This window comes from Pristiophorus japonicus, chromosome 11 (genome assembly GCF_044704955.1).
Source record: "Pristiophorus japonicus isolate sPriJap1 chromosome 11, sPriJap1.hap1, whole genome shotgun sequence".
In the NCBI taxonomy this organism is placed as follows: domain Eukaryota; kingdom Metazoa; phylum Chordata; class Chondrichthyes; family Pristiophoridae; genus Pristiophorus; species Pristiophorus japonicus.
In genome coordinates this window covers 70,646,466-70,672,536 of record NC_091987.1, presented here as the reverse complement: position 1 = coordinate 70,672,536, position 26,071 = coordinate 70,646,466, and the positions used below count along the sequence as shown (strand labels likewise).

Genomic DNA, 26,071 nt, shown 5'->3' with positions numbered 1-26,071 from the left:
TGAAATCTGTACAAATGGAGTGCAAGCATTTTGGGGTAAGATACATTCTCAGTGGAAAAAGAATATGTGCTTATATTCCCGTTGTTTAAAAAGGGAGAAAAGGATGTACCGAGTAATTACAGGCCAGTCAGCTTAACCTCGGTGGTGGAAACATTATTATAAAAAATTCTGAGGGACAGGATAAATCTTCATTTAGGAAGACACGGATTAAACAAGGATAGTCAGCATGTATGTGTTAAGGGACGTTCATGCCTGACTAGCATGATTGAATTTTTTGAGGAGGTAACAAGGAGGGTCGATGAGGGTAGTGCATTTGATGTAGTGTATATGGATTTTAGCAAGGCTTTTGATAAGGTTCCACATTGCAGACTGGTCACAAAAGTAAAAGCCCATGGGATCCAAGGCAACGTGGCAAGTTGGATCCAAAATTGGCTCAGAGGCAGGAAGCAAAGGGTAATGGTCGATGGGTGTTTTGTGACTGGAAGGCTGTTTTCAGTGGGGTTCCGCAGAGCTTAGCAAGGTCCCTTGCTTTTTGAGGTATATATCAATGATTTAGACTTGAATGTAGGGGTTATGATTAAGATGATAGAAGAATTGGACGTGTGGTTGATAATGAAGACTGCAGAAGATATCAATGGACTGGTCAGGTGCACAGAACAGTGGCAAATGGAATTCAATCTGGAGAAGTGTGAGGTAATGCATTTGGGGAGGGCTAACAAGGCAAGGGAATACACATTAAATGGTAGGACACTGAGAAGTGTAGATGAACAAGGGGACCTTGGCATGCATGTCCACAGATCCCTGAAGGTAGTGTTGTGGAAAAATATTTCCGAGACTGTATAATATATAAAGAGAGGTTTATTAAATCGGAGACAAAGCTTTGGGAGAAGTGTTAGAGACCCCTGTCTCTGAACCACGACTCAAATTGGTATCTGCAGTGAAGTTCTTTTATCCTACAAATTACGTCACTTTACAACACATGCTTTAGCACTACAAAGCTTTGACTATCAAAGGCTAAGCTTTTGATATAACCCATCCTGCATTGTGACAGGGCAGTATAAACAAGTACAGGCCTTTGACACCAGTATAAACAAACATACCCAACACTTAACTCTCCAGTGTTCATTATCTCACCTTCCTATCTCCATTAACTCAAGGCCATTATACCTTGAAGTTTAACTGTTTAAAGCATAATGCATCAGTATTGTCCCTTACAAAATTCATTTAAAGCGGAAAATAAAACAAATGTTTGGTCCCGTATACTAGTCCAGTATATGTCCAAAAATTCGCTCCAACAATATTCCCCCTTTTGGTCCTGGAGGATGTTTACGAAATCCATATGACCACAATGATAGTAGCATATATTCGTCCTTTGGGGTATGTTACTTCCCTGATGTTCCGTATGTCCACCTTGCCTGTAGCTCTCGGCTACCCTTCAAATATAGTGGTCGGTGTCATTGTCGTCTGTTTCTTCATCCTTGGTGTCTTCAGGTATTTCCATCAGGTGTGCTTCTTCTTCGGCGATTACATTGGCTACTGGCATCAGTCGAGCCATCATAACTTTACAGCAGATATTAAAACACCCGATAATCAGACAGCAAGTAATTATTATTACAACCAGAATAATTACTCCATGCATAAGATAGGACCCCCAGGATCCCCCTAACAGCCAGTCAAACCAGCCAGATCCTCCTGCTGTTGTGGATAATGTCTTTACTTCCCTTCTTATGTGATCAACGAGGTTGGTTATGTTTTTTGAATTATCGGGAATGTAAGTGCAACATTCAGCTCCAATTAAGGCACATGTGCTAGTATATAATCTAGGGCCATTCGGTTCTGGAGTACCATTGTGCGTATGGCTACCATTTCAGCCGTTATGCCCTCTATTGCTTCAGCAGTGTCGTTAACTATCTGTTCCAGTACTCTCTCTAGGTTACGTAATTCATCCATGGTGCGTCCGATCCCGAATGCGAGCATCATGACCCCAAATAGTCTCTCTACCGGGGTAAGATCTCGTCTTAGTCGACCTGGTGTCTGTCAAAAGGGACCACATATCCCAAATAACAGGACCCCCTCCAGTTCTGAGGCAACCAGGGGTAGGCCTTATGCCCGCACACAAAATAAGTGCCATTGTATGCTGTTAGATTCGATCCCAATCTCTCTCTCAGCCCCCGTCGCCACCTAATCTTAGGGTCCCAGTCCTGGCTACTTGACTCTTCAAACCCTCTATTTCAAAGAACCCCTGGTTTGTTGTTTCGCTGGCTATTATGTTCCACCTGGTGAGGTTAAAGTATTGCGTACAATTGCTATATCCTGCTACAAAACCTGTTTCCTCACCGGTCAGGTCTCTAGTGAAACAAATGTCAGCGGTGGGCCTTCCAACTTCTGAGGTGTTGGTCAAAACCAGGAACGGGGGTCATACCGACCTATTGTATTCCGGCTGGTACCATCCGTCAAATGCATCCAAAAGGTAACCCCCCGATCTCCATGTTTCTTTATCCCCACTCTGGTTCCAAGTATCATTTACTTCCCCTGTACCGTTTTGTCGCATTACCCACTCTGCTACTTCCGAGATGTTAAGGGAGATTGACCTCAAAGGAATGCCTCCTTTGCTATGTATGGGGATGTGCGAACATACCCAGCAACTAGAAAAGTTCTCATTTTGCGCATAAACATTAGACATGTACAAAAAGGTATTTACATGTAACTCTCGTTTTGGTCTAGCTAGCAGGCCGGACCTAACACAAACTATGATAATCGCACTGATCGCAATATATAATTTCATCATCTTATTACTCTATATTTAACAAATAGTCAAAGGCAAAATGGCCAAATGGCTTGCTTGAAGAATCTCTCGCTGTCAATCTGTAAATAGACAAACAACAACAACTAATACGTGTGCTAAACGGCTGGTTCAAAAACCTTAAGCTGGGTCCAATGCTTCCATTGTCCGCTCCCTTTCACATCGATGCAGGCACAAGTGTCCCCGCTGATTATAACCTCATACGGTCCTATCCATTTTGGGGCAAACCCCAGTTTTCCCGGGAGGACCCTTACCATAATGCGACTTCCTGCCAACGGGACTTCAGGGAGCTTTGTAAGCTCTGCTTCCGCATCTCTTTCTTCCTGATTGTCCCTAACTAATTTACGCATCCCTTTTAATTGAGTACTTAGTTCCAAAACATACCGTTTTATTTTGTCTTTTAATGGGCCTACATCGGCCCCCCCTGTTATGATGTTCTCTGGTAATTGCATCGCCCTTCCTGTCATTAGTTCATAAGGAGTTAATCCGGTTGTCCGTTTTTGTCGTGGCTCTTAACTTCATCAATATAATGGGTAATACTTCTGTCCACATTTTTCCTGACGTTTGCATGGCCTTTGCCAGGGCGTTCTTAAGGGTACGGTTCATGCGCTCTACCATTCCAGAACTCTGCGGGTGGTAGGGGATGTGGAATTTTTGTTTTATGCCCATCAGCTGGCATTTTGTTTTTACAATTTTTCCGATGAAGTGGGTGCCTTGGTCAGAATCTATTTGAAGAGGCACTCCCCATCGGGGAATCACCTGCTCGGTCAATATCCTTGCCACTGTTGAGGCAGTGCAATCACGTGTGGGGAAAGCTTCCACCCACCGGGTAAATTGATCTATAATCACTAGGCAATATCTTTTTCCATGGGATGGGGGCAAAGGACCTGTGAAATCAATTTGTACGTGTTCCCATGGCCCCCGTGGACGGGGCTGGTGTCCCATTTTAATTTTAATGGGCCTGCCTGGATTATATTGTGCGCACGTAACGCATCGATGGCAATATTTAGCAATATCTCTCCCCATCCCCTTCCACCACCAATCTCTCCCAAGACTCCCGGTCATAGCCTCTCGTCCTGAATGAGACAGGCCATGATGCAACTCCAATAAGGTATTCTGTATACATTCAGGCGCCATTACCTTGTCGTGTCGTTTCGTCTCCAAACGTTATCCTTCCCTTGCGTTGCACCCTGCTTTGTCCACATACCTATTTCCTCCTCAGAAGTGTCCTGGTGTAGTTTCTCAATACTTATCTGTTGGTCTCGGACCCCAGCGGCACTGACTGAGGCTTCCTCACACTCTTCCTGTTCTAAGGCCTTCTGTGCAGCTACGTCTGCAGCTTTATTCCCTGGTGACTCAGCCAATCTGGACTGGTTCGGTCCGGCTCCCTCCTGTGGGCTTTAATGTTAATAACCGCTACCTGTTGTGGTTTATTACTGGTGCTAAAAGAGCTTTTATTCTCAGCTGATGCTTTATGGGATGTCCGCTAGTTGTAATAAAACCCCTTCTCCCCCATGCTGTCATATAATCGTGTACTACTCCGTATGCATATCTACTGTCCGTATAGATATTAACAATCATATTTTCCGATAATTCCAGTGCCCGGGTGAGGGCTACCAGTTCTGCCACTTGAGCTGACGACCCCCCCATTAATTCGCCCTGATTCAACTGTCTCTAGATCCTGGTTAACTACGGCCCATCCGGTACGAGGTAGTCCCTCTACGTATTTTCGTGAGCAGTCCACAAACAAGGTTTGTTCTGCGGTTTGAAGGGGGGCGTCTTTTATTCTATCCTCTTCCATATCCTCACATACCTCTTTGCAAAAGTGGGGTTCCCCCTCACCTATCATACCTTCTACGGGGTTGTTTCCTACATCCCTAATTATGGTTACCGCTTTGTTAGGTGGTAAGAGGACTGCTTCCCACTTTGCCCGTCTCATATTAGATACGGTTCTCGGTTTTCCTGTGTTTAACATTTCTACCAATGTGTGTTTAGTGTGGAGAATGATGTTTCCAGTCATCACCACAGGCTCGCTTATTTTTACCGCCCAAGCTGCGCAATCTAGCGCGGCTATACATCTGGATAACCCAGTCACCACCGGCCTTTCGGTGGTAGAGTAATAGGCTATAGGTCTCCTTTTTACTTTGTACAGGGGCCGCCGGACATCACCGGGTGGCTTTGTACGCCTGCCACTTCTGGTATTCCTGTTCTGACAGGGTCCTTGCCTTATTAGGATAGCCATTTTTACCATAGCATGTCGCTTCCAGGTGCCCTTTCTTACCACAATACGTACATTGCTTTTCACTGCCTTTCCCTTTGCATTCCCTGGCAAAATGGCCCGGTTTTCCACAATTATGGCAAGTCCCCCTTTTCTGCCCTCCTCCTGTTCCCGTGGCAGAGACCTTTTCCTGCTTTATCTTTGTCTGAGATTTTTCATCGCCCCCTCCCTGGACGCCACTAACCCACTCGACCAGTTCATCATAATCCTGGGTTACAATTACTCCCATTTTTATAATGGTCTGGTGTGCAGTGGATAGTCCGTCCTTGTATGCCTGGATAAATGCTCGGTCACCGCGGCCCGGGTTTCCCTGTCCAGAGCATTCTTGATATATCTGGAACAATCGTTCCCCATACTCTGAGGCTCCTTCCCCTTTTTGCTGTTTGGTTGTAGTAATTTTACCCCAATTAGTAGGGGCGTTACCTAAAACTCGTTGGATCTCAGTTTTAAAAGGGACAAAGGCCGCCTGTTGACCATCTACTTCGGTGGTTAAAGGTACCGCGTGTGTCCAACGTCCCCCTGAAAAGTCGACATTGGCTGCTACCGCGGCTCCTCCGGCCACTACTCTCCACCGATCTGCCGCGCAAGCCGCTCGGACTAGTTGGTGGATATCTCTGAGGTGTAGTTGGTGGCCCACCCAAACTGTATCCAGCTCTGCCCAAAATTTAATATTCGCACATCGGGGCTGTAATTTACCCAGGGATGCCATTATCTGCTGTCTTTCGCCGGGGGTAAAGGGCTTATAGGTCGCAGTGGGATTTGCGGTCATCCCCCCTCTTGTTACCGGCGCCACCGGGAGGGTTTCTAAATCTTCCTGACCCGGGGCGGTTGCTTCGCATTGATAATTCTCGTAAGGGGGCAGCGATCCCCCCCATTGAGATCGATCCTGGATCTGTTGTTCCAGCGCCAGGCATTTCTTTTCCCACTCTATATTTTTCCTTTGTGCCTGGTTTAATTATTTACTTTTTTCTTCCATTTTCTCTTTAACCTCCTTAACCTGTTCAATTAGTCCAGCTTACTGATGCACTAATAATACTCCGGCTTTTTTAGTTTTATCTTTCTTTTGTTTAACTATACAACTTCGCTGGATACATCCCAACCATCCTTTTGCATTTTCTTGATTAAGACCTGTCGATCGGTCATATAGGAATTAATTAACGACCCGGGCGGCCCGCGTTTTACATTCCCTTCCTTACCTTCCATCTTCGTCAGTCTCGGACGTTTCCCTTTGTTCCTGTAATATTCACGGCCATGACTACTTTGTGGGGACTCTTTGTCTTCGCAACAAAGCTAGCGTGTTTCCTCACCACCGGAGTTTTTCGGCTCTTGGTTGGATCGATCAGTTCCCTTCCGCACCGACCTTATTTACCAAAGGGAAAAATCAAACTGGTTAGACAACCTCCTCCCGCTATCTACTTACTCGTATCTTATACACTATCCCGTCGTGCCCGTACACCTCTCTTTTCAGTCTCTAACACCAGATTCCAGATACTGTCTTAAATGATCACGTCTGATCAGACAGTATCCTGTTCGTGACGCCATTTTGTTGTGGAAAAATATTTCCGAGACTGTATAATATATAAAGAGAGGTTTATTAAATCGGAGACAAAGCTTTGGGAGAAGTGTTAGAGACCCCTGTCTCTGAACCACGACTCAAATTGGTATCTGCAGTGAAGTTCTTTTATCCTACAAATTACATCACTTTACAACACATGCTTTAGCACTACAAAGCTTTGACTATCAAAGGCTAAGCTTTTGATATAACCCATCCTGCATTGTGACAGGGCAGTATAAACAAGTACAGGCCTTTGACACCGGTATAAACAAACATACCCAACACTTAACTCTCCAGTGTTCATTATCTCACCTTCCTATCTCCATTAACTCAAGGCCATTATACCTTGAAGTTTAACTGTTTAAAGCATAATGCATCAGTATTGTCCCTTACAAAATTCATTTAAAGGGGAAAATAAAACAAATGTTTGGTTCCGTATACTAGTCCAGTATATGTCCAAAAATCCACTCCAACAGTAGATAAGGTGGTTAAGAAGGCATATGGAATACTTGCCTTTATTAGCCAAAGCATAGAATATAGGGGTTGGGAGGTTATGCTTGAACTTTATAAAACATTAGTTGGGCCACAACTGGAGTACTGCGTGCAGTTCTGGTCACCACATTGTAGGAAAGATGTGATTGCACTAGAGAGGGTACAGAGCAGATTTACAAGGATGTTGTCAGGACTGGAGAATTTTAGCTATGAGGAAAGATTGGATAGGCTGGGGTTGTTTTCTTTGGAACAGAAGAGACTGAGGGGAGACCTAATTGAGGTGTATAAAATTATGATGGGCCTAGATAGAGTGGATAGGAAGGACCTATTTCCCTTAGCAGAGGTGCCAATAACCAAGGGGCATAGATTTAAAGTAATTGGTAGGAGGTTTAGAGGGGATTTGAGGAGAAATATTTTCACCCAGAGAGCGGTGCGGGTCTGGAACTCACTGCCTGAAAGGGTGGTAGAGGCAGAAACCTTCATAGCATGTAAAAAGTACTTGGTTATGCACTTGAAGTGCCATAACCTTTAAGACTATAGACCAAGAGCTTGAAAGTGGGATTAGGCTGGATTGCTCCAGGTCAGCAGACAAAGACACAATGGGCCAAATGGCCTCTTTCTGTGCTGTACATTTCTATGATTCTATGATACAGATCCTAGCTTGCCTGAGCATTTCTACTTGGAATTTTAAGCAGCTCAGTCTGCTCAATTCAGCCCCACCACTTACATTAACATACTGGGCAGCCGTCTATATTGGGAAAATCCTGTTCAGAAGAATGCGCCTGCTGTAAGCGGTGGGGACTGTACCATGAAAGAAGCCGGAACCAACTATTTTGATTTCAGCCACTGATTGCTTTAACCACGCACTATCCTGATCCTTGCACATTTGACTCTATTCTGCAGTAGAGTTTCAACTCATTAGTTGTTTTGTCTCTGGTGGCTGAAATCTCGAGTGTTGGTAATGGTGTTTCAGTGAGAGTTATTTGCTAATCTCTTGTATTGATGATATCTGCCACGTATCTGTTTGTATTTATTTTCAACATGAAATCAGCAAGTCTCTGTTCGGCAATAAAATATCCCAACAAAGTTAATGGCCCGAAAAGTGCGGCCTTTTCGGTTGCGTACGATGTGCACACGTACCCGAAGAGGCCTCGCAAATGCTGGTTCTCAGTGCGCAATGCGCATGTGCCGAGAACCGGCTTTTGCAATCTGTTAAAATGTCTTTTGACATATCGCACGCATCCCCAGGAGCAGGACATTCGCAGGCAGAGATTTGGGCTATTTGCCTAACTCTTGCCCAGCGAATGTCCTTCAAACTCTTACGCTTGGCAAAAGCAAGCATAAAGCCTAACTTTACCAGCGTAAGAGTTTTAAAACGTAGGAAAATTAAATGTTATTATTTATTTTTATATTAAAAACCCTGTCTATGAAGGTAAGTTTATTTTTAACACAATTAAAACATTTTTCTTTTGTTTCAAAAAAATACAATTTTAGAAACATAGAAATTTACAGCACAGTAGGAGGTCATTTCAGCCCATCGTGCCGACGCTAGCTGACAAAGAGCCGCACGGCCCTCGGTCAGCAGCCCTGAAGGTTAACAATGGCAGACAGGAAACGAGCATCCGGCCCAACCAGTCTGCCCCAACTTGCCACACAAATGTGACACCCCCTGCACCGCAACATTCTACACTCCACCCCAACCAGAGCCATGTGATCTCCTGGGAGAGGCAAAAAAACAGACAAGAACCCAGGCCAATAGGGAAAAAAATCTAGGAAAATTCGTCTCCAACCCATCCAGGTGATCGAAACTAGTCCAGGAGATCACACTACTGTTTTAGATTCCCTAAAGTACATACCATTGTATCTACACCAGCTAACAAGAGGTTATCCAGTCTAATCCCACTTAGGAGCTCTCGGTCCATAACCCTGCAGGTCACAGCACTTCAAGTGCCTATCCAAGCACCTTTTAAATGTGGTGAGGGATTCTGCTTCTACCACCTTTCCAGGCAGTGAGTTCCAGAGCCCCACAACCCTCTGCGTGAAGAAGCATCCCCTCATATCCCCTCTAAACCTTCCACCAACCACCTTAAACCTATGCCCCCTCGAAATTGACCCCTCCGCCAAGGGAAATAGGCCCTTGCTATCCACTTTATCCAGGCCCTTCAAAGTTTTATACACTTCAATGAAGTCTCCCCTCATCCGCCTCTGTTCCAAGGAGAACAAACACAGCCTATCCAATCTGTCCCCATAGCTAAGGTTCTCCATTCCAGGCAGCATCCTTGTAAATCTCCTCTGCACCCTCTCCAGTGCAATCATGTCCTTCCTATAATACAGTGACCAGAACTGCATGCAGTATTCCAGCTGTGGCCTAACCAGTGTATTATGCAATTTAAGCATAACCTCCCTACTCTTGTATTCTATGCCTCAGCCAATAAAGGCAAGCATTCCGTACATCTTCTTAACCAGTGAGCGACGCCCCTTGGGGAAGAGTGACCATAATATGGTAGAATTCTTTATTAAGATGGAGAGTGACACAGTTAATTCAGAGACGAGAGTCCTGAACTTAAAGAAAAGTAACTTCGATGGTATGAGGCGTGAATTAGCTAGAATAGACTGGCAAATAATACTTAAAGGGTTGACGGTGGATAGACAATGGCAAACATTTAAAGATCACATGGATGAACTTCAACAATTGTACATCCCTGTCTGGAGTAAAAATAAAACGGGGAAGGTGGCTCAACCATGGCTAACAAGGGAAATTAAGGAGAGTGTTAAATCCACGGAAGAGGCATATAAAGTGGCCAGAAAAAGCAGCAACCCTGAGGACTGGGAGAAATTTAGAATTCAGCAGAGGAGGACAAAGGGTTTAATTAGGAGGCGGAAAATAGAGTATGAGAGGAAGCTTGCTGGGAACATAACAACTGACTGCAAAAGCTTCTATAGATATGTGAAGAGAAAAAGATTAATGAAGACAAAGATAGGTCCCTTGCAGTCAGATTCAGGTGAATTTATAATAGGGAACAAATAACTGGCAGACCAGTTGAACAAATACTTTGGTTCTGTATTCACGAAGGAAGACACAAATAACCTTCGGGAAGTACTAGGGGACTGAGGATCTAGTGAGAAGGAGGAACTGAAGAATATCCTTATAAAGCGGGAAATTGTGTTAGGGAAATTGATGGGATTGAAGGCCAATAAATCCCCGGGGTCTGATGGTCTGCGTCCCAGAGTACTTAAGGAAGTGGTCATAGAAATAGTGGATGCATTGGTTATCATTTTCCAACAATCTATCGACTCTGGATCAGTTCCTATGGACTGGAGGGTAGCTAATGTAACACCACTTGTTTAAAAAGGAGGGAGAGAGAAACCGGGTAATTATATACCGGTTAGCCTGACATCAGTAGTGGAGAAAATGTTGGAATCAATTATTAAAGAAATAGCAGCGCATTTGGAAAGCAGTGACAGGATCAGTCCAAGTCAGCATGGATTTATGAAAGGGAAATCATGCTTGACAAATCTTATGGAATTTTTTGAGAATGTATCTAGTAGAGTGGACAAGGGAGAACCAGTGAATGTGGTGTATTTGGACTTTCAAAAGGTTTTTGACAAGGTCCCACACAAGAGATTGGTGTGCAAAATCAGAGCACATGTATTGGGGGTAATGTACTGACGTGGATAGAGAACTGGTTGGCAGACAGGAAGCAGAGAGTCGGGATAAACAGATCCTTTTCAGAATGGCAGGCAATGACTAGCGGGGTGTCGCAGGGCTCAGTGCTGGGACCCCAGCTCTTTACAATATACATTAATGATTTAGATGAAGGAATTGAGTGTGATATCTCCAAGTTTGCAGATGACACTAAACTGGGTGGTGGTGTGAGCTGTGAGGAGGACGCTAAGAGGCTGCAGGGTGACTTGGACAGATTAGATGAGTGGGCAAATGCATGGCAGATGCAATATAACATGGATAAATGTGAGGTTATCCACTTTTGGGGCGAAAACATGAAAGCAGAATATTATCTGAATGGTGGCAGATTAGGAAAAGGGAAGGTGCAACGAGACCTGGGTATCACGGTTCATCAGTCATTGAAAGTTGGCATGCAGGTACAGCAGGCGGTGAAGAAGGCAAATGTTATGTTGGCCTTCATAGCTAGGGGATTTGAGTATAGGAGCATGGAGGTCTTACTGAAGTTGTACAGGGCCTTGGTGAGGCCTCATCTGGAATATTGTGTTCAGTTTTGGTTTCCTAATCTGAGGAAAGACATTCTTGCTATTGAGGGAGTGCAGCGAAGGTTCACCAGACTGATTCCCGGGATGGCTGGACTGACATATGAGGAGAGACAGGATCAATTGAGCCTTTATATACTGGAGTTTAAAAGGATGAGAGGGGATCTCATCGAAACATACAAGATTCTGACGGGACTGGACAGGATAGATGCGGGAAGAATGTTCCCGATGTTGGGGAAGTCCAGAACCCGGGGACACAGTCTTAGGATAAGGGGTACGTCATTTAGGACTGAGATGTGGCAAAACTTTTTCACTCAGAGAGTTGTTAACCTGTGGAATTCCCTACCGCAGAGAGTTGTTGGGGCCAGTTCATTGGATATATTCAAGAGGGAGTTAGATATGGCCCTTACGGCTAAAGGGATCAAGGGGTATTGAGAGAAAGCAGGAAAGGGGTACTGAGGGAATGATCAGCCATGATCTTATCGAATGGTGGTGCAGGCTCGAAGGGCCAAATGGCCTACTCGTGCATTTATTTTCTATGTTTCTATGTTTCTAACCACCTTATCCACAAGGCCTGCTATTTTCAGGGATCTTGATAAGCACTTCAAGGTCCCTTTGTTCATCTACGCTTCTAAGTGGCCTACCCATTTAATGTGTATACCCTTTCCTTATTAGTCCTCCCCAAGTACATTATCTCACTCTTCTCCGAATTAAGTTCCATTTGCCACTGTTCTGCCCGCCTGACCAATAGATTGATATCCTTCTGCAGTCCATGTCCATCCTGTTCATTATTAACCACAGCCAATTTTAGTGTCATCTGCAAACTTCTTAATCATACCCACTATATTCAAATCTAGATCATTGATGTATCCCGCAAAAAGCAAGGGACCCAGTACTGAGCCCTGCGGAACTCCACTGGAAACGACCTTCCAGTCACAAAAACATCCATCAACCATTACTCTTTGCTTCCTACCGCTGAGCCAATTTTGGATCCAACTTGCTACTTTGCCCTGGATCCCATGGGCTTTTACCTTCATGACCAATCTACCATGTGGGACCTTATCAAAAGCCTTGCTAAAGTCCATATACACTACATCGTATACGCTACCCTCATCGACCCCCCTGGTTACCTCCTCAAAAAATGCAATCAGGTTAGTCAAACACGATCTTCCCTTAACAATTCCGTGCTGACTGTCCCTGATTAATCCTTGCCTTTCTAAATGTAGGTTTATCCTGTCCATCAGGATTTTTCCCAATAATTTTCCCACCACTGAGGTTAGGCTGATAGGCCTGTAATTACTCAGCCTATCCCTTTCTCCCTTCTTAAACAAGGGCATCACATTAGCAGTCCCCCAGTCCTCTGGTACCATGCCCAAATCCAAAGAGGACTGAAAAATGATGGTCAAGGCCTCTGCTATTTCCTCTTTTACTTCACTCAACAGCCTGGGATGCATTTCATCCGGGCCTGGGGACTTATCTACTTTCAAAGCTGCTAAACCCCTTAATACCTGCTCTCCCACTATGTTTATTTCATCCAGAATTTCACACTCCTCCTTGATAGCAGTATCTGCATTGCCCCTTTCCTTTGTGAAAACAGACGCAAAATATTCATTAAGAACCATACCCACATCTTCCGCCTCCACACACAGATTACCCTCATGGTCTTTAATAGGCCCTACCCTTTCTTTAGTTATCCTCTTGCTCTTAATATATTTATAGAACATCATTAGGTTTTCCTTGAATTTACTTGAGAGAATTTTTCATGCTCTCTCTTAGCATTCCTAATATCCTTTTTAATTTCACCTCTGAACTTTCTATATTCCTCCAGAGATTCTACAGTACTTTCTCTAAAACATTTAAATTAATGTAATCGCTATTACTTTAAAAAAAGTGGTGTTTTGTTTTTATTTATGTTTGTGTTTTATTTGATTTTAAGGGTCTCATTGATCCCATTACTATGAGTAAGAATACTACATTGTGATTGGTGGTCCAGGCTCACGTGATCCCAGGATACGCATACACTCCTGGAAGACGTGGGCCTGTACGCTGGACTGTGTTTTTAGGCCTCGGAGCGCAATTCTACGTTCCTCCAGAACCACCAGGTATTTTCGTAAAAAGAATTTTGGTTGGAGGCGTCCGCCCACAGGAAGCCTCCGACCGCAATTTTCGGGCCAATAATTCGTGCAGTGTTAACACTCTCCTCCATTAGGAACATTGGATTCACTGGAGTTCACTGTACACAAAAAGACCCATTGCTGCCATGGAAATGAAACCAGCCCTGAATAAACTATCCCCAACTCACAAAACTTTGATTCGGTTATAAAAATAACCCGTACCTGAAGTGATTATGATAGCGTTCAGGCATATGCTATAAGCCGCTTGAGCTTCATGCTCACAGTTTATGATGTCACTTGTACCCCTCAGTTAAATCACTACTAGCTCCCCATTTTCTATGAAGTACTTCCATGAATTCATGTGTTTATCATCTGAATGTTTCGTCTGTGCTTACGTGAAGATCATTCATGTACTTCAATGCTTTTTTTTTCCCGATGCTCTTTCCTTTTCCTATTCACCTCCTCCCCCTACCTAAATGCAATATTCGCCGGTCCTGGGAGAAGTGTGGCAGTATCCAGAGAAGGACAATTGGTTCAGGTGGATAGACTAGAATAGCAGAGCCTAGCTTTGCCTCAACTGGGCTTTCCACTGACTTTGAGGGGTTACTTTTAACCTAACCCACCTGGCAGAAACGGGGTGTTGTTTAACACCACACCCAATTTTACACTGTATTGATGGGCCTGCACATCAGGTGTGCACGAAGCTTATTAAGGACCCCCCCCCGCCCCCCAAATTTATTGCTTATATGAAATGGGTGATGGATGAAAGACCCTGAAGTCAGCCAAGCCGGGTGCTCTTTTTTAAACGGGCATCTGCTTTACAGTTTAAACAAGCAGCTGTATTTTGATCCAACAATTAATCTGCTTCTTCTTCCTTTCACTGTTGAAGCTACAAGCACCTTTTTAAAGCTGCACACCATCTGTCTGTGGGTGCTTGCGAAGAGAATTAATTTATTCTGTCTATCCAGCGCCTTCAGGTATCTCATGAGGATTTGCTCTTTATCTGCAGCTGCTGGAGATGGAGGCATGCAAGGCAGGTGCCCTTATATATTAGGCAATCAAGAAGTTGTCATCCATACACCACCACCCATGTACATAGGCAAAGCCATTCAGACCTGCACATGTCGGTATGCAGAGAACACAATTTACTGGGGAGGCCATGACAGAACTGGGCAATGTCCTTCAAGCAGACCTAGAAGCCACTTTGAGTACAGGGATGGCTCGTACTGTGGCTGACAAAGTGACTGCTGCTTGACATTTTGTGCTCCTGGATCATTCCTAGCATACAGCGTAGTGCTGCTAAAATGCCGTGTATGGCAACATTTTAAAACTAACCGAAATGTGGGCAGGCTTACTTTGCCAACCTTCCTGCTCCCAGGTTTATGGAACATTTGAAACAACAATCACACATTCAGCCTTGCTGCAGCCATTTCCCCCCTCAGTAGCAAGATAACCCACTCCTTCACCCCAGTATGCTTTCAGGGCATCATGCATTGTGCACTGGGAGTGGCACAATGTTATGTAAATGAGCTGACCTCACATTACAGCCCAAATGCAGTTCACAGTGCTACACACACATGCAGCATGTAAAGAGCAACAGTTCCCCCTGCTGTGCCCGAAAGATATTATCAGCTCCATTTTGTTATGAAACATTATTCTACTCTTGCAGAACTCACTGATGAGGCCACATTTGGAACACTGTCCACAATTTTGAATACCCATTTTCAAAAGGATATTTGTGAATTGCAGAGGACTGAGAAGATTTACTGAGATAATTCTAGATTTAGACCTTTCGGCTAATGTGGTACCCTTGTTTAAGAAGGGAGAAAGGGATAGACCATGTAGTTACAGGCCTGTCAGCCTAAACTCAGTGGTGGGAAAATTATTAGAAAAAATCCTGAACACGGGATAAATCTACATTTAGAAAGGCAAGATTAATTAGGGACAGTCAGCATGGATTTGTTAAAGGAAGATCGTGTTTGACTAACCTGATTGAATTTTTCAAGGAGGTAACCAGGAGGGTTGATGAGGGTAGTGCATACGATGTAGTCTATATGGACTTTAGAAAAGCTTTTGATAAGATCCCACATGGTAGACTGGTCACAAAAGTAATAGCCCATGGGATCCAGGGCAAAGTGGCAAGTTTGATCAAAAATTGTGTTAGAGGTAGGAAGCAAAGGGTAATGGTTGATGGATGGTTTTGTGACTGGAAGGCTGTATCCAGTGGAGTTCCACAGGGTACAGGGTCCCTTGCTTTTTGTGGTGTACATCAATGATCTAGATTTAAATATAGGGGGTATGATTAAGAAGTTTGCAGATGACACTAAAATTGGTTGAGTGGTTGATAATGAAGAAGAAAGTCATGGACTGCAGGAGGATATCAATCTATTGGTCAGATGGGCAGAGCAGTGGCAAATGGAATTTAATTTGGAGAAGTGTGAGGTAATGTACTTGGAGAGGGCTAATAAGGAAAGGGTATACACAGCAAATGGTAGGCCACTTAGAAGTGTAGATGAACAAAGGGACGTTGGAGTGCTTGTCCACAGATCGCTGAAAGTAGCAGGTCAAGTGGATAAGGTGGTTAAGAAGGCATACAGAAAGCTTGCCTTCATTGGCCAAGGCATAGAGCACAAGAGCACAGAGGTTATACTTAAATTGTATAATACTCTGGTTAGGCCACAGCTGGAATACTGCATGCAGTTCTGGTCGCTGTAGTATGGGAAAGAAGTGAATGCGCTGGAGAGGGTGCAGAGGAAATTTACGAGGTTGCTGCCCATAATGGAGAATTTTAGCTAAGGGGACAGATTGCATAGGCTGGGTTTGTTCTACTTGGAACAGAGAAGGCCGAGGGGAGACCTCATTGAAGTGTATAGCATTTTGAGGAGCCTAGATATCATCATCATCATAGGCAGTCCCTCGGAATTGAGGAGGACTTGCTTCCACTCTTAACGTGAGTTCTTAGGTGGCTGAACATTCCAATACGAAAACCACAGACTCTGTCACAGGTGGGGCAGATAGTCGTTGCGGGATGGGTGGGTAGCACTGGTTTGCCGCACGCTCTTTCCGCTGCCTGCACTTGATTTTTGCATGCTCTAGGCGCTGAGACTCGAGGTGCTCAGTGCCCTTCCGGATGCACTTCCTCTACTTAGGGCAGTCTCTGGCCAGGGACTCCCAGGTGTCAGTGGGGATGTTGCACTTTATCAGGGAGGCTTTGAGGGTGCCCTTGTAACGTTTCCGCTGCCCACTTTTGGCTCGTTTACTGTGAAGGAGTTACGAGTAGAGCGCTTGCCTTGGGAGTCTTGTGTCAGGCATGCGAACTATGTGGCCTGCCCAGCGGAGCTGATCAAGTGTGGTCAGTGCTTCAATGCTGGGGATGTTGGCCTGGCTGAGGATGCTGATGTTGGTGCGTCTGTCCTCCCAGGGGATTTGTAAGATCTTGCTGAGACATCATTGGTGGTGTCTCTTCAGTGACTTGAGGTGTCTGCTGTACATGGTCCATGTCTCTGAGCCATACAGGAGGGCGGGTATTACTACAGCCCTGTAGACCATGAGCTTGGTGGCAGTTTTGAGGGTCTGGTCTTCAAACACTTTTTTCCTCAGGCGGCCAAAGGCTGCACAGGTGCACTGGAGGCGGTGTTGAATCTCATCGTCAATGCCTGCTCTTGTTGATAAGAGGCTCCCGAGGTATGGGAAATGGTCCACATTGTCCAGGGCCGCGCCGTGGATCTTGATGATTGGAGAGCGCTGCTGTGCGGTGAGGACAGGCTGGTGGAGGACCTTTGTCTTACGGATGTTTAGCGTAAGGCCTACGCTTTTGTACGCCTCAGTAAAAACGTCAACTATGTCCTGGAGTTCAGCCTCAGAATGTGCGCAGACGCAGGCGTCATCCGCGTACTGTAGCTCGATGACAGAGGTTTTGGTGGCCTTGGACCTGGCCTGGAGACGGCGAAGGTTGAACAGGTTCCCACTGGTTTTGTAGTTTAGTTCCACTCCAGTGGGGAGCTTGTTGACTGTGAGGTGGAGCATGACAGCAAGGAAGATTGAGAAGAGGGTTGGGGCGATGACGCAGCCCTGTTTGGCACTGGTCCGGACATGGATTGGGTCTGTAATGGACCCGTTGGTAAGGATCACAACCTGCATGTCATCGTGGAGCAGGTGGAGGATGGTGACGAACTTTTGGGGCATCTGAAGCGGAGGAGGATGCTCCATAGACCCTCGCGGTTGACGGTGTCAAAGGCCTTTGTAAGGTCGAAGAAGGCCATGTATAAGGGCTGGCACTGTTCCTTGCATTTTTCCTGCAGCTGTCGCACTGCAAAAACCATGTCCGTTGTGCCCCGTAGGGGACAAGATTCGCACTGCGACTCTGGGAGGAGCTCCTCGACCACAGGGAGAAGACGGTTGAGGAGGACTCTAGCGACAACTTTCCCAGTGGCTGATAGCAGGGAGATTCCTCTGTAGTTGCTGCAGTCAGACTTGTCCTATCTTTTAAAGATGGTCACAATCACTACATCTCTGAGATCTCCCGGCATGCTCTTGTCCCTCCAGATAAGAGAGATGAGGTCGTGTATTCGCGCCAACAGTGCCTCTCCGCCATACTTCGCTGGAATTCTTTGAGGATGTAACGAACAGAGTGAATAAAGGGGAACCAGTGAATGTGGTGTATTTGGACTTCCAAAAGGCATTTGACAAGGTGCCCCATAAAAGGTTACTGCACAAGATAAAAGTTCACGGGGTTGGGGGTAATATATTAGCATGGATAGAGGATTGGCTAACGAACAGAGAACAGAGAGTCGGGATAAATGGCTCATTCTCTGGTTGGCAACCAGTAACTAGTGGGGTGCCGCAGGGATCAGTGCTGGGACCCCAACTATTTATAATCTATATTAATGACTTGGAAGAAGGGACTGAGTGTAATGTAGCCAAGTTTGCTGACGATACAAAAATGGGAGGAAAAGCAATATGTGAGGAGGGCACAAAAAATCTGCAAAAGGACATAGACAGGCTAAATGAGTGGTCAAAAATTTGGCAGATGAAATATAATGTTGGAAAGTGTGAGGTCATGCACTTTGGCAGAAAGAATCAAAGAGTAAGTTATTATTTAAATGGAGAAAGATTGCAAAGTGCCACAGTACCCCCTTCCTCGGGGTACTTGTGCATGAAACACAAAAGGATGGTATGCAGGTACAGCAGGTGATCAGGAAGGCCAATGGTATCTTGGCCTTTATTGCAAAGGGGATGGAGTATAAAAACAGGGAATTCTTGCTGCAGCTATATAAGTTATTGGTGAGGCCGCACCTTGAATACTGCGTGCAGTTTTGGTTTCCATATTTATGAAAGGATATACTTGCTTTGGTGGCAGTTCAGAGAAGGTTCACTAGGTTGATTCCGGGGATGAGGGGGTTGACTTATGAGGAAAGGTTGAGTAAGTTGGGCCTCTACTCATTGGAATTCAGAAGAATGAGAGGTGATCTTATCGAAATGTATAAGATTATGAGGGGGCTTGACAAGGTGGATGCAGAGAGGATTTTTCCACTGATGGGGGAGACTAGAACTAGAGGGCATAATCTTAGAATAAGGGGCTGCCCCTTTAAAAGAGATGAGGAGACATTTCTTCTCTCAGAGGGTTGTAAATCTGTGGAATTCGCTGCCTCAGAGAGTTGTAGAAACTGGGACATTGAATAAATTTAAGACAGAAATAGACAGTTTCTTAAACGATAAGGGGATAAGGGGTTATGGGGAGTGGGCGGGGAAATGGAGCTGAGTCCATGATCAGATCAGCCATGATCTTATTGAATGGCGGAGCAGACTCGAGGGGCCATATGGCCTACTACTGTTCCTATTTCTTATGTTCTTATACTTCAGAGCCTCAGCGGGGATTTCATCCACTCCCATAGCCTTGTTGCTCTTAAGCTGTCTTATGGCTTTTTCTACATCGTGCAGTGTTGAGGTTTTGCCGAGGTGGTGGCAAGATGGCATGCTGCAAGATGGAGTCGAGAACACTTGGGTCAAAGGCAGAGTCTCGATTGAGGAGATCTTTGAAGTGCTCCTTCGAGCAAGCCCTGACTGCCTCACTGTCCTTGATGAGTGTTTCCCCATTCTTGGCCCGTAGTGGGGTGGGGCTTTGGGTGTTTGAACCATATGTGGCCTTGACTGCGATGAAGAATCCTCACACATCATGGCTGTCGGCCAGCTGCTGTATCTCCTGTGCTTTCTCCATCCACCACCTGTTCTTTCGGACGCGGGTTTTTTGTTGGACCTCAGCCTTGAGCCGTCTGTAATGCAGCTTTGCTGCTCCTGAGTTGGTTTGTTGTTTAAAGCTCATAAATGCCCTGCGCTTGCGATCTATTAGCTCTTGGATCTCCTGATCATTCTCATCAAACCAGTCCTGGTGTTTCCTGGTTGAGTGACCGAGCGTCTCTTTGCAAGCACTGGTTATGGATGCCTGGAGGGCAGACCAAGTGTTGTGGGCATTCTGCATCTCAAGGTCATCAAGGCATGCCAGGTTAGCTGTGAGGTACTGACTGTCTAGGGCTCTCTTAGCTGGGTCCTTAAGTGTCCTGGCATTGACATTTTTGCGGCATTGCTTCTGCTGCCCCCTCCACTTTAGGGTTATGTTGATGTCAATGATGGATCGGATTAGGCGGTGGTCCATCCAGCAGTCGTCAGCTCCTGTCATGGTAATGCGCACATCCTTGCGATCCCTGGCTCAGACGATGACATAGTCGAGCAGGTGCCAGTGTTTGGAGCGAGGGTGTTGCCACGATGCCTTGTATTTGTCCCTCTGGCGGAATAAGGTATTGGTGATGAGGAGTTCATGTTCTTGACATTTTGTCAGCAGTAGGGTATCGCTGGATTTGGCTTTCCCTACCCACTCTCTGCAATCACGCCTCCCCAGAGGGTTGTGTCCTTGCTGACCCTGGCATTGAAGTCACTAAGGAGGATCAGTTTGTCGTCCGCGGGTACGCGGGACAGGGATTTTGCGAGGCTGGAGTTAAAAGCCTCTTTGGTCTCATCTGTTGCATCAAGTGTTGGGGCGTATGCACTGATGACTGTGGCGCATTGATTCCGGGATAGAGTGAGTCGAAGAGTCATGAGGCATTTGTTAACCCTGCAGGGGGAGTCTTTGAGGTGGTCGACCAGCTTATTTTGATGGCGAAGCCGACTCCGTGGAGGTGCCGTTCTTCCTCTGGTTTCCCTGGATATAGTGGATATTAAGGGCCTATTTCTCTTGGTGGAGGGGTCAATTACGAGGGGGCATAGTTTTAAGGTAATTGGTGGAAAGTTCAGAGGGGAATTGAGGGGAAGCTTCTTCACGCAGAGTGGGTATGGAACTCACTGCCTGGAAAGGTGGTAGAGGCAGAAACATTCACCACATTTAAAAGGTACTTGAAGTGCCGTAACCTGCAGGATTACGGACCTAGAGCTGGTAAGTGGGATTAGATTGGATAACCTCTTGTTGGCGCAGATATGATGGTAAGTACTGCAGGGAATCGAGTATGGCCAGAGTGATCTCCTGGACTAGTTTTGATTGCTTGGATGGGTCGAAGAGGAATTTTTCCAGATTTTTCCCCCAATTGGCCTAGGTTTTTATCTGTTTTTTTGCCTCTCCCAGGAGATCACATGGCTCTGGTTGGGGTGGAGTGTAAAATGTTGCGATACATGGGGTATCACAGTTGTGTGGGGCGGACTGCTTGGGCCAGATGCTCTTTACCTGTCTGCCATTGTTCACAGTTCATAGGTTTACATGTAACTTTCAGGGCTATTGAACGAGGGCGGTGTGGCTCTTTGTCAGCCGGCGCAGACACGATGGGCCAAAATGACCTCCTTCTGCACTGTAGATTTCTATGTTTCTATGTTACGAGAAGGAAGCTCCTGTGCTCATCATATTTGATTTAGGCAAAATAAGTTTGAGGAGTGATCAATGTTTTTAAAATAAAGAACTGCATGAATGACACAGATATATGCAAGTTATTTAACGTTGTGACTGTGACATATGGCAAATTATCCCTCCTTGTCCTTCTTGACTTGTCTGATCCTTCTCCAACACCTCTCCACCGTCGTCCAGCTGGGTGGGACTATACTCGCCTGGTTCCATTCTTATCTATCTCATCGTAGCCAGAGAATCACCTGCAACGGCTTCTCTTCCGACCCCCGCATCATTACCTCTGGTGTCCCCCAAGGATCTATCCTTGGCCCCCTCCTATTTCTCATCTACATGTTGCCCCTTGGCAACATCATACGAAAACACAGTGTCAGTTCCCACATGTATGTTGATGACATCCAGCTCTATCACATTCCCACTTCTCTCGAGCCCTCCATGGTCTCTAAATTGTCAGACTGCTTGTCCGACATCCAGTTCTGGATGAGTTGAAATTTTCTCCAATTGAATATTGGGAAGACCGAAGCCATTGTTTTCAGTCCCCACCACAAATTCCATTCCCTAGCCACTGACTCCATCCCTCTCCCCAACTTCTGTCTGAGGCTGAACCAGATTGTTTGCAACGTTGGTGTCATATTTGACCCTGAAATGAGCTTTCGACCACATATCCGCAGTATAACTAAGATCGCCCGTCTTCGCCCTTGCCTCAGCTCATCTGAAGCGCTCATCCATGCCTTTGTTATCTCTAGACTTGTCTATTCCAATGCACTCCTGGCTGGCCTCCCACATTCTACCCTACGTAATCTAGAGGTGATCCAAAACTCGGCTGCCCATGTCCTAACTCGCTCCAAGTCCTGCTCACCCATCACCCCTGTGCTCGCTGACTTGCATTGGGTCCCAGTTAAGCAAAGCCTCAATTTCAAAATTCTCATCTTTGGCCTCGCCCCTGCCTATCTCGGTAATCGCCTCCAGCCCCACAACCTCCTAAGATGTCTGCACTCCTCTAATTCTGCCCTCTTGAGCATCCTTGATTATAATCGCTCAACCATTGGTGGCCATGCCTTCTGTTGCCTAGGCCCTAAACTCTGGAATTCCCTACCTAAACCTCTCTGACTATCTACATCTTTTTCATCCTTCAAGATGCTCCTTAAAACCTACATCACTCCCACTTCTCTTGACCCAGCCACAGTCTCTAAATTGTCAGATTGCTTATCCGACATCCAGTTCTGGATGAGCAGAAATTTTCTCCAGTTGAATATTGTGAAGACCAAAGCCATTGTTTTCGGTCCCCGCCACAAACTCCATTCCCTAGCCATTGACTCCATCCCTCTCCCCAACTTCTGTCTGAGGCTCAACCAAACTGTTCGCAAGTTTGGTGTCATATTTGACCCTGAAATGAGCTTTCGACCACATACCTGCAGCATAACTAACACCGCCTATTTTTACCCCCGTAATTTCGTCTGTGTCCACCTTTGCCTCAGCTCATCGCTGCTGAAGCCTTCATCCATGCCTTTGTTATCTCTAGATTTGACTATTCCAACGCACTCCTGGCTGGCCTCCTACATTCTACCCTTCGTAAACTAGAGGTGATTCAAAATGCGGCTGCCCATGTCCCAACTCGCAACAAGTTCATGCTCACCCATCACCCCTGTGCTTGCTTATCTACATTGGCTTCCGGTTAAGCAACATCTCGATTTCAAAATTCTCATTCTTATTTTCAAATCCCTCCATGGCATCGCCCCCCATCCCCTATCTCTGTAATCTCCTCCAGCCCCACAAACTCCTAAGATGTCAATGCTCCTCTAATTCTGCCCTCTTGAGCATCTCTGATTATAATCACTCAACCATTGGTGGCCGTGCCTTCTGTTGCCTAGGCCCCAAGCTCTGGAACTCCCTGCCTAAATCTCTCTGCCTCTCTACCTCTCTTTCCTCCCTTAAGATGCTCCTTAAAACATACCTCTTTGAACAAGCTTTTGGTCACCTGCGCTAATTTCTACTTATGCTGCTCAGTGTCAATTTTATTATCTCATAATTCTCCCGCGAAGCACCTTGGGACATTTTACTAGGTTAAAGGCGTTATATAAAAATACAAGTTGTTGTTGTTGTTGTTAACTTGCCTGTGAACACAAAACTAGCAGGCACAGGTTCAAAGCAACCAACCCTCAAAAAACTAGCGATCAGAAGATTTCTTTCCCCAGCGTTATGGATATGAGGAATGGATTAAAGAAGTTATTGGTGTGTTAATTAACTTCTTCAAGAAAATGAGCTGGAGAATTATCTAATTACAAATGGAAATTACTAATGTCCTCTATTATTCTGGTATTTTAACAGCCACAGTTGAACGCTACAATCCAGCAACCAATGAATGGACTTATGCCACGCGAATGAATGAGCCTCACTATGGACATGCAGGGACTGTTCATGGGGGATACATGTACATATCAGGTAGATAAAAACTAACCAGATGGTGTGATGTATGGCAGCATAACAACTTAATGGAAGTAAAATTATTTTACATATGTGGATATAATTGTTCTCTAATGTCATAACATCAAAGTGATTAAGTGTATATCACCGTTTATGCATACATAGATGCAATATTTTAACACTTTTAATCCTAGTTGTATCTGCATTTTAGCTGTTGTGCAAACTAGATGGACAATAAGGAACTTTCAATTGATTTTATTGGTACGATTCTCATAAGGGTATTGGATTTTTTCAATTAATAAATTGTGTACTTTCCGTTTTCCATTTTTTACACCTCTACTTGTAACGTATTGTGGATGGTTCTTATGTCCATGATAGATGTATCTGAAATTGCAATAAGATAAACCCTATGGTAACTATTCCTATTGTTATATGAGGACAATGGTAATTTATTGTGTAAACCAGCAAACGAATGATCTAAGACTAAAGCATGGGTAAGTCAACTGGAAGAATCTGATTTTCAGGAAGAACAACAAAATTGATGAGTCTGCAAACATAATACCCAATGCTATCATAGTAACTCTTAGTCTTCCCAATTATAACTGCTTATGACCTCTGCTTTTATTGACAGGTGGAATTACCCATGATACATTTCAGAAAGAACTGCAGTGCTATGATCCAGAAAATAACAGCTGGTCCCATAAAACAGACATGTCTACCGTCCGTGGGCTACATTGTATGTGCGCGATTGGAGATCGCCTTTATGTTATTGGAGGGAACCATTTCCGAGGGACAAATGACTATGATGACGTACTGTGTTGCGAGTACTATTGCCCCATCACAGATCAGTGGACTGACATTGCTCCAATGCTACGTGGACAGAGTGACGTTGGTGTAGCAGTTTTTAACAACAACATTTACGTCATTGGGGGCTACTCGTGGAACAATCGGTGTATGGTAGAAATTGTCCAGAAGTACGACCCAGAAAAGAATGAGTGGCAGAAAGTCTTTGATGTGCCCGAATCACTTGGTGGTATTCGAGCATGTACCCTGACAGTTCATACACCAGAGGACGAACTGGAATCGCCATCCCGAGAATCTCCACTTGTGGCACCACATGACACTTAGTGGCTTGAATTTTAACCAATGACTACCGTGAATTTCTCCTTATTGTGCCATCTATTCATTGTTTCCTTTCAACCAGTTCTACTTAGCTTTTTTCAAACCAAATAGTCTACAACACCTGCGTCTGAAAAGGCATTGATGCTACGTGACCTCTAGGGCTAATAATCACATTGGTTTACAGATAACCATACACTGCAAATTCATGAAAATCCTTAATATAGCCTCTATCATTCACTTAATAGGGATATGAAAATTTTAAACATTGTTCAGTCTGCATGTCATATCTGTACTAACTAGCAATTTAAATTACAGACATACTTATTGTTCCTTTGCTGACATAGAACCTCCTCTTAAACATCTGTTCATACAGTCATTTACAACTTGCCATCTCATCCTTCAGATGGATGCCTATTAACTATTAAGACTGACTTGTTTTCTGAAAAAAAAACCCAATTAGGCCACCTATGAGTACTGGCCATTGTACCTTCAGCATTTTTAAAGACATAGCCCAAGGACTTTATTTTGTGGCAGTAGAGTATATTTGATGATTGTGATTTTAAAACAAAGTCATCACATTTTAAAGCGTAAGTAAATAAAATTGCTAAACAATAAGTTATTGATGTCTTTCACTTTTTCAGAATATTTTCTTTTCTCAACTTGTTTTGAACAAAATATTCACTGCCTCATCAACACAATGACTGTCAGCGAATGGAAGTCTGGTTAGTGTTAATGGGCCGGATTTTGCGGTGGTAATGATGGCGAAACTGTCAGCGCTCGTCATCATTATCCCTCTGAAACTGACCATCATCGTCATCATAGGCAGTCATTCGAAATCGAGGAAGACTTGCTTCCACTCTAAAAGTGAGTTCTCAGGTGACTGAACAGCCCAATACGGGAATTACAGTCTCTGTCACAGGTGAGACAGACAGTCATTGGAGGAAAGGGTGGGTGGGGAGGCTGGTTTGCCGCACGCTCCTTCCGCTGGCTGCACTTGTTTATTCTGCATGCTCCCCATAGCCGGCAATCAGTGAAATCACTTGAACTGACGAAACTAACGGGCTGAAATTGCCCCTTTCCTTAAGGACTCTAATGCCAGAAAGTGGCAGCCGCACTGTGGAGTGCAATGGCTGACGACTTTTCATGAAATGGCTGCCATTATCAAATATCAAAATTC

At 44.9% G+C, this 26,071-nt stretch overlaps 1 protein-coding gene across 1 annotated transcript in view; it reads left to right on the top strand.

Moving 5' to 3' along the window:
• LOC139275754 (kelch-like protein 13) overlaps positions 1–25,495 on the top strand; it is a 47,753-nt gene extending 22,258 nt beyond the window's left edge. Inside the window, exons 6-7 of the mRNA XM_070892953.1 lie at positions 23,677–23,790; positions 24,404–25,495. Of these exons, the coding sequence (XP_070749054.1) occupies positions 23,677–23,790; positions 24,404–24,900 (611 nt within the window). The 3' untranslated portion in view covers positions 24,901–25,495. The remainder of the gene's footprint in view (positions 1–23,676; positions 23,791–24,403) is intronic.
• Positions 25,496–26,071: the final 576 nt, after the last annotated feature.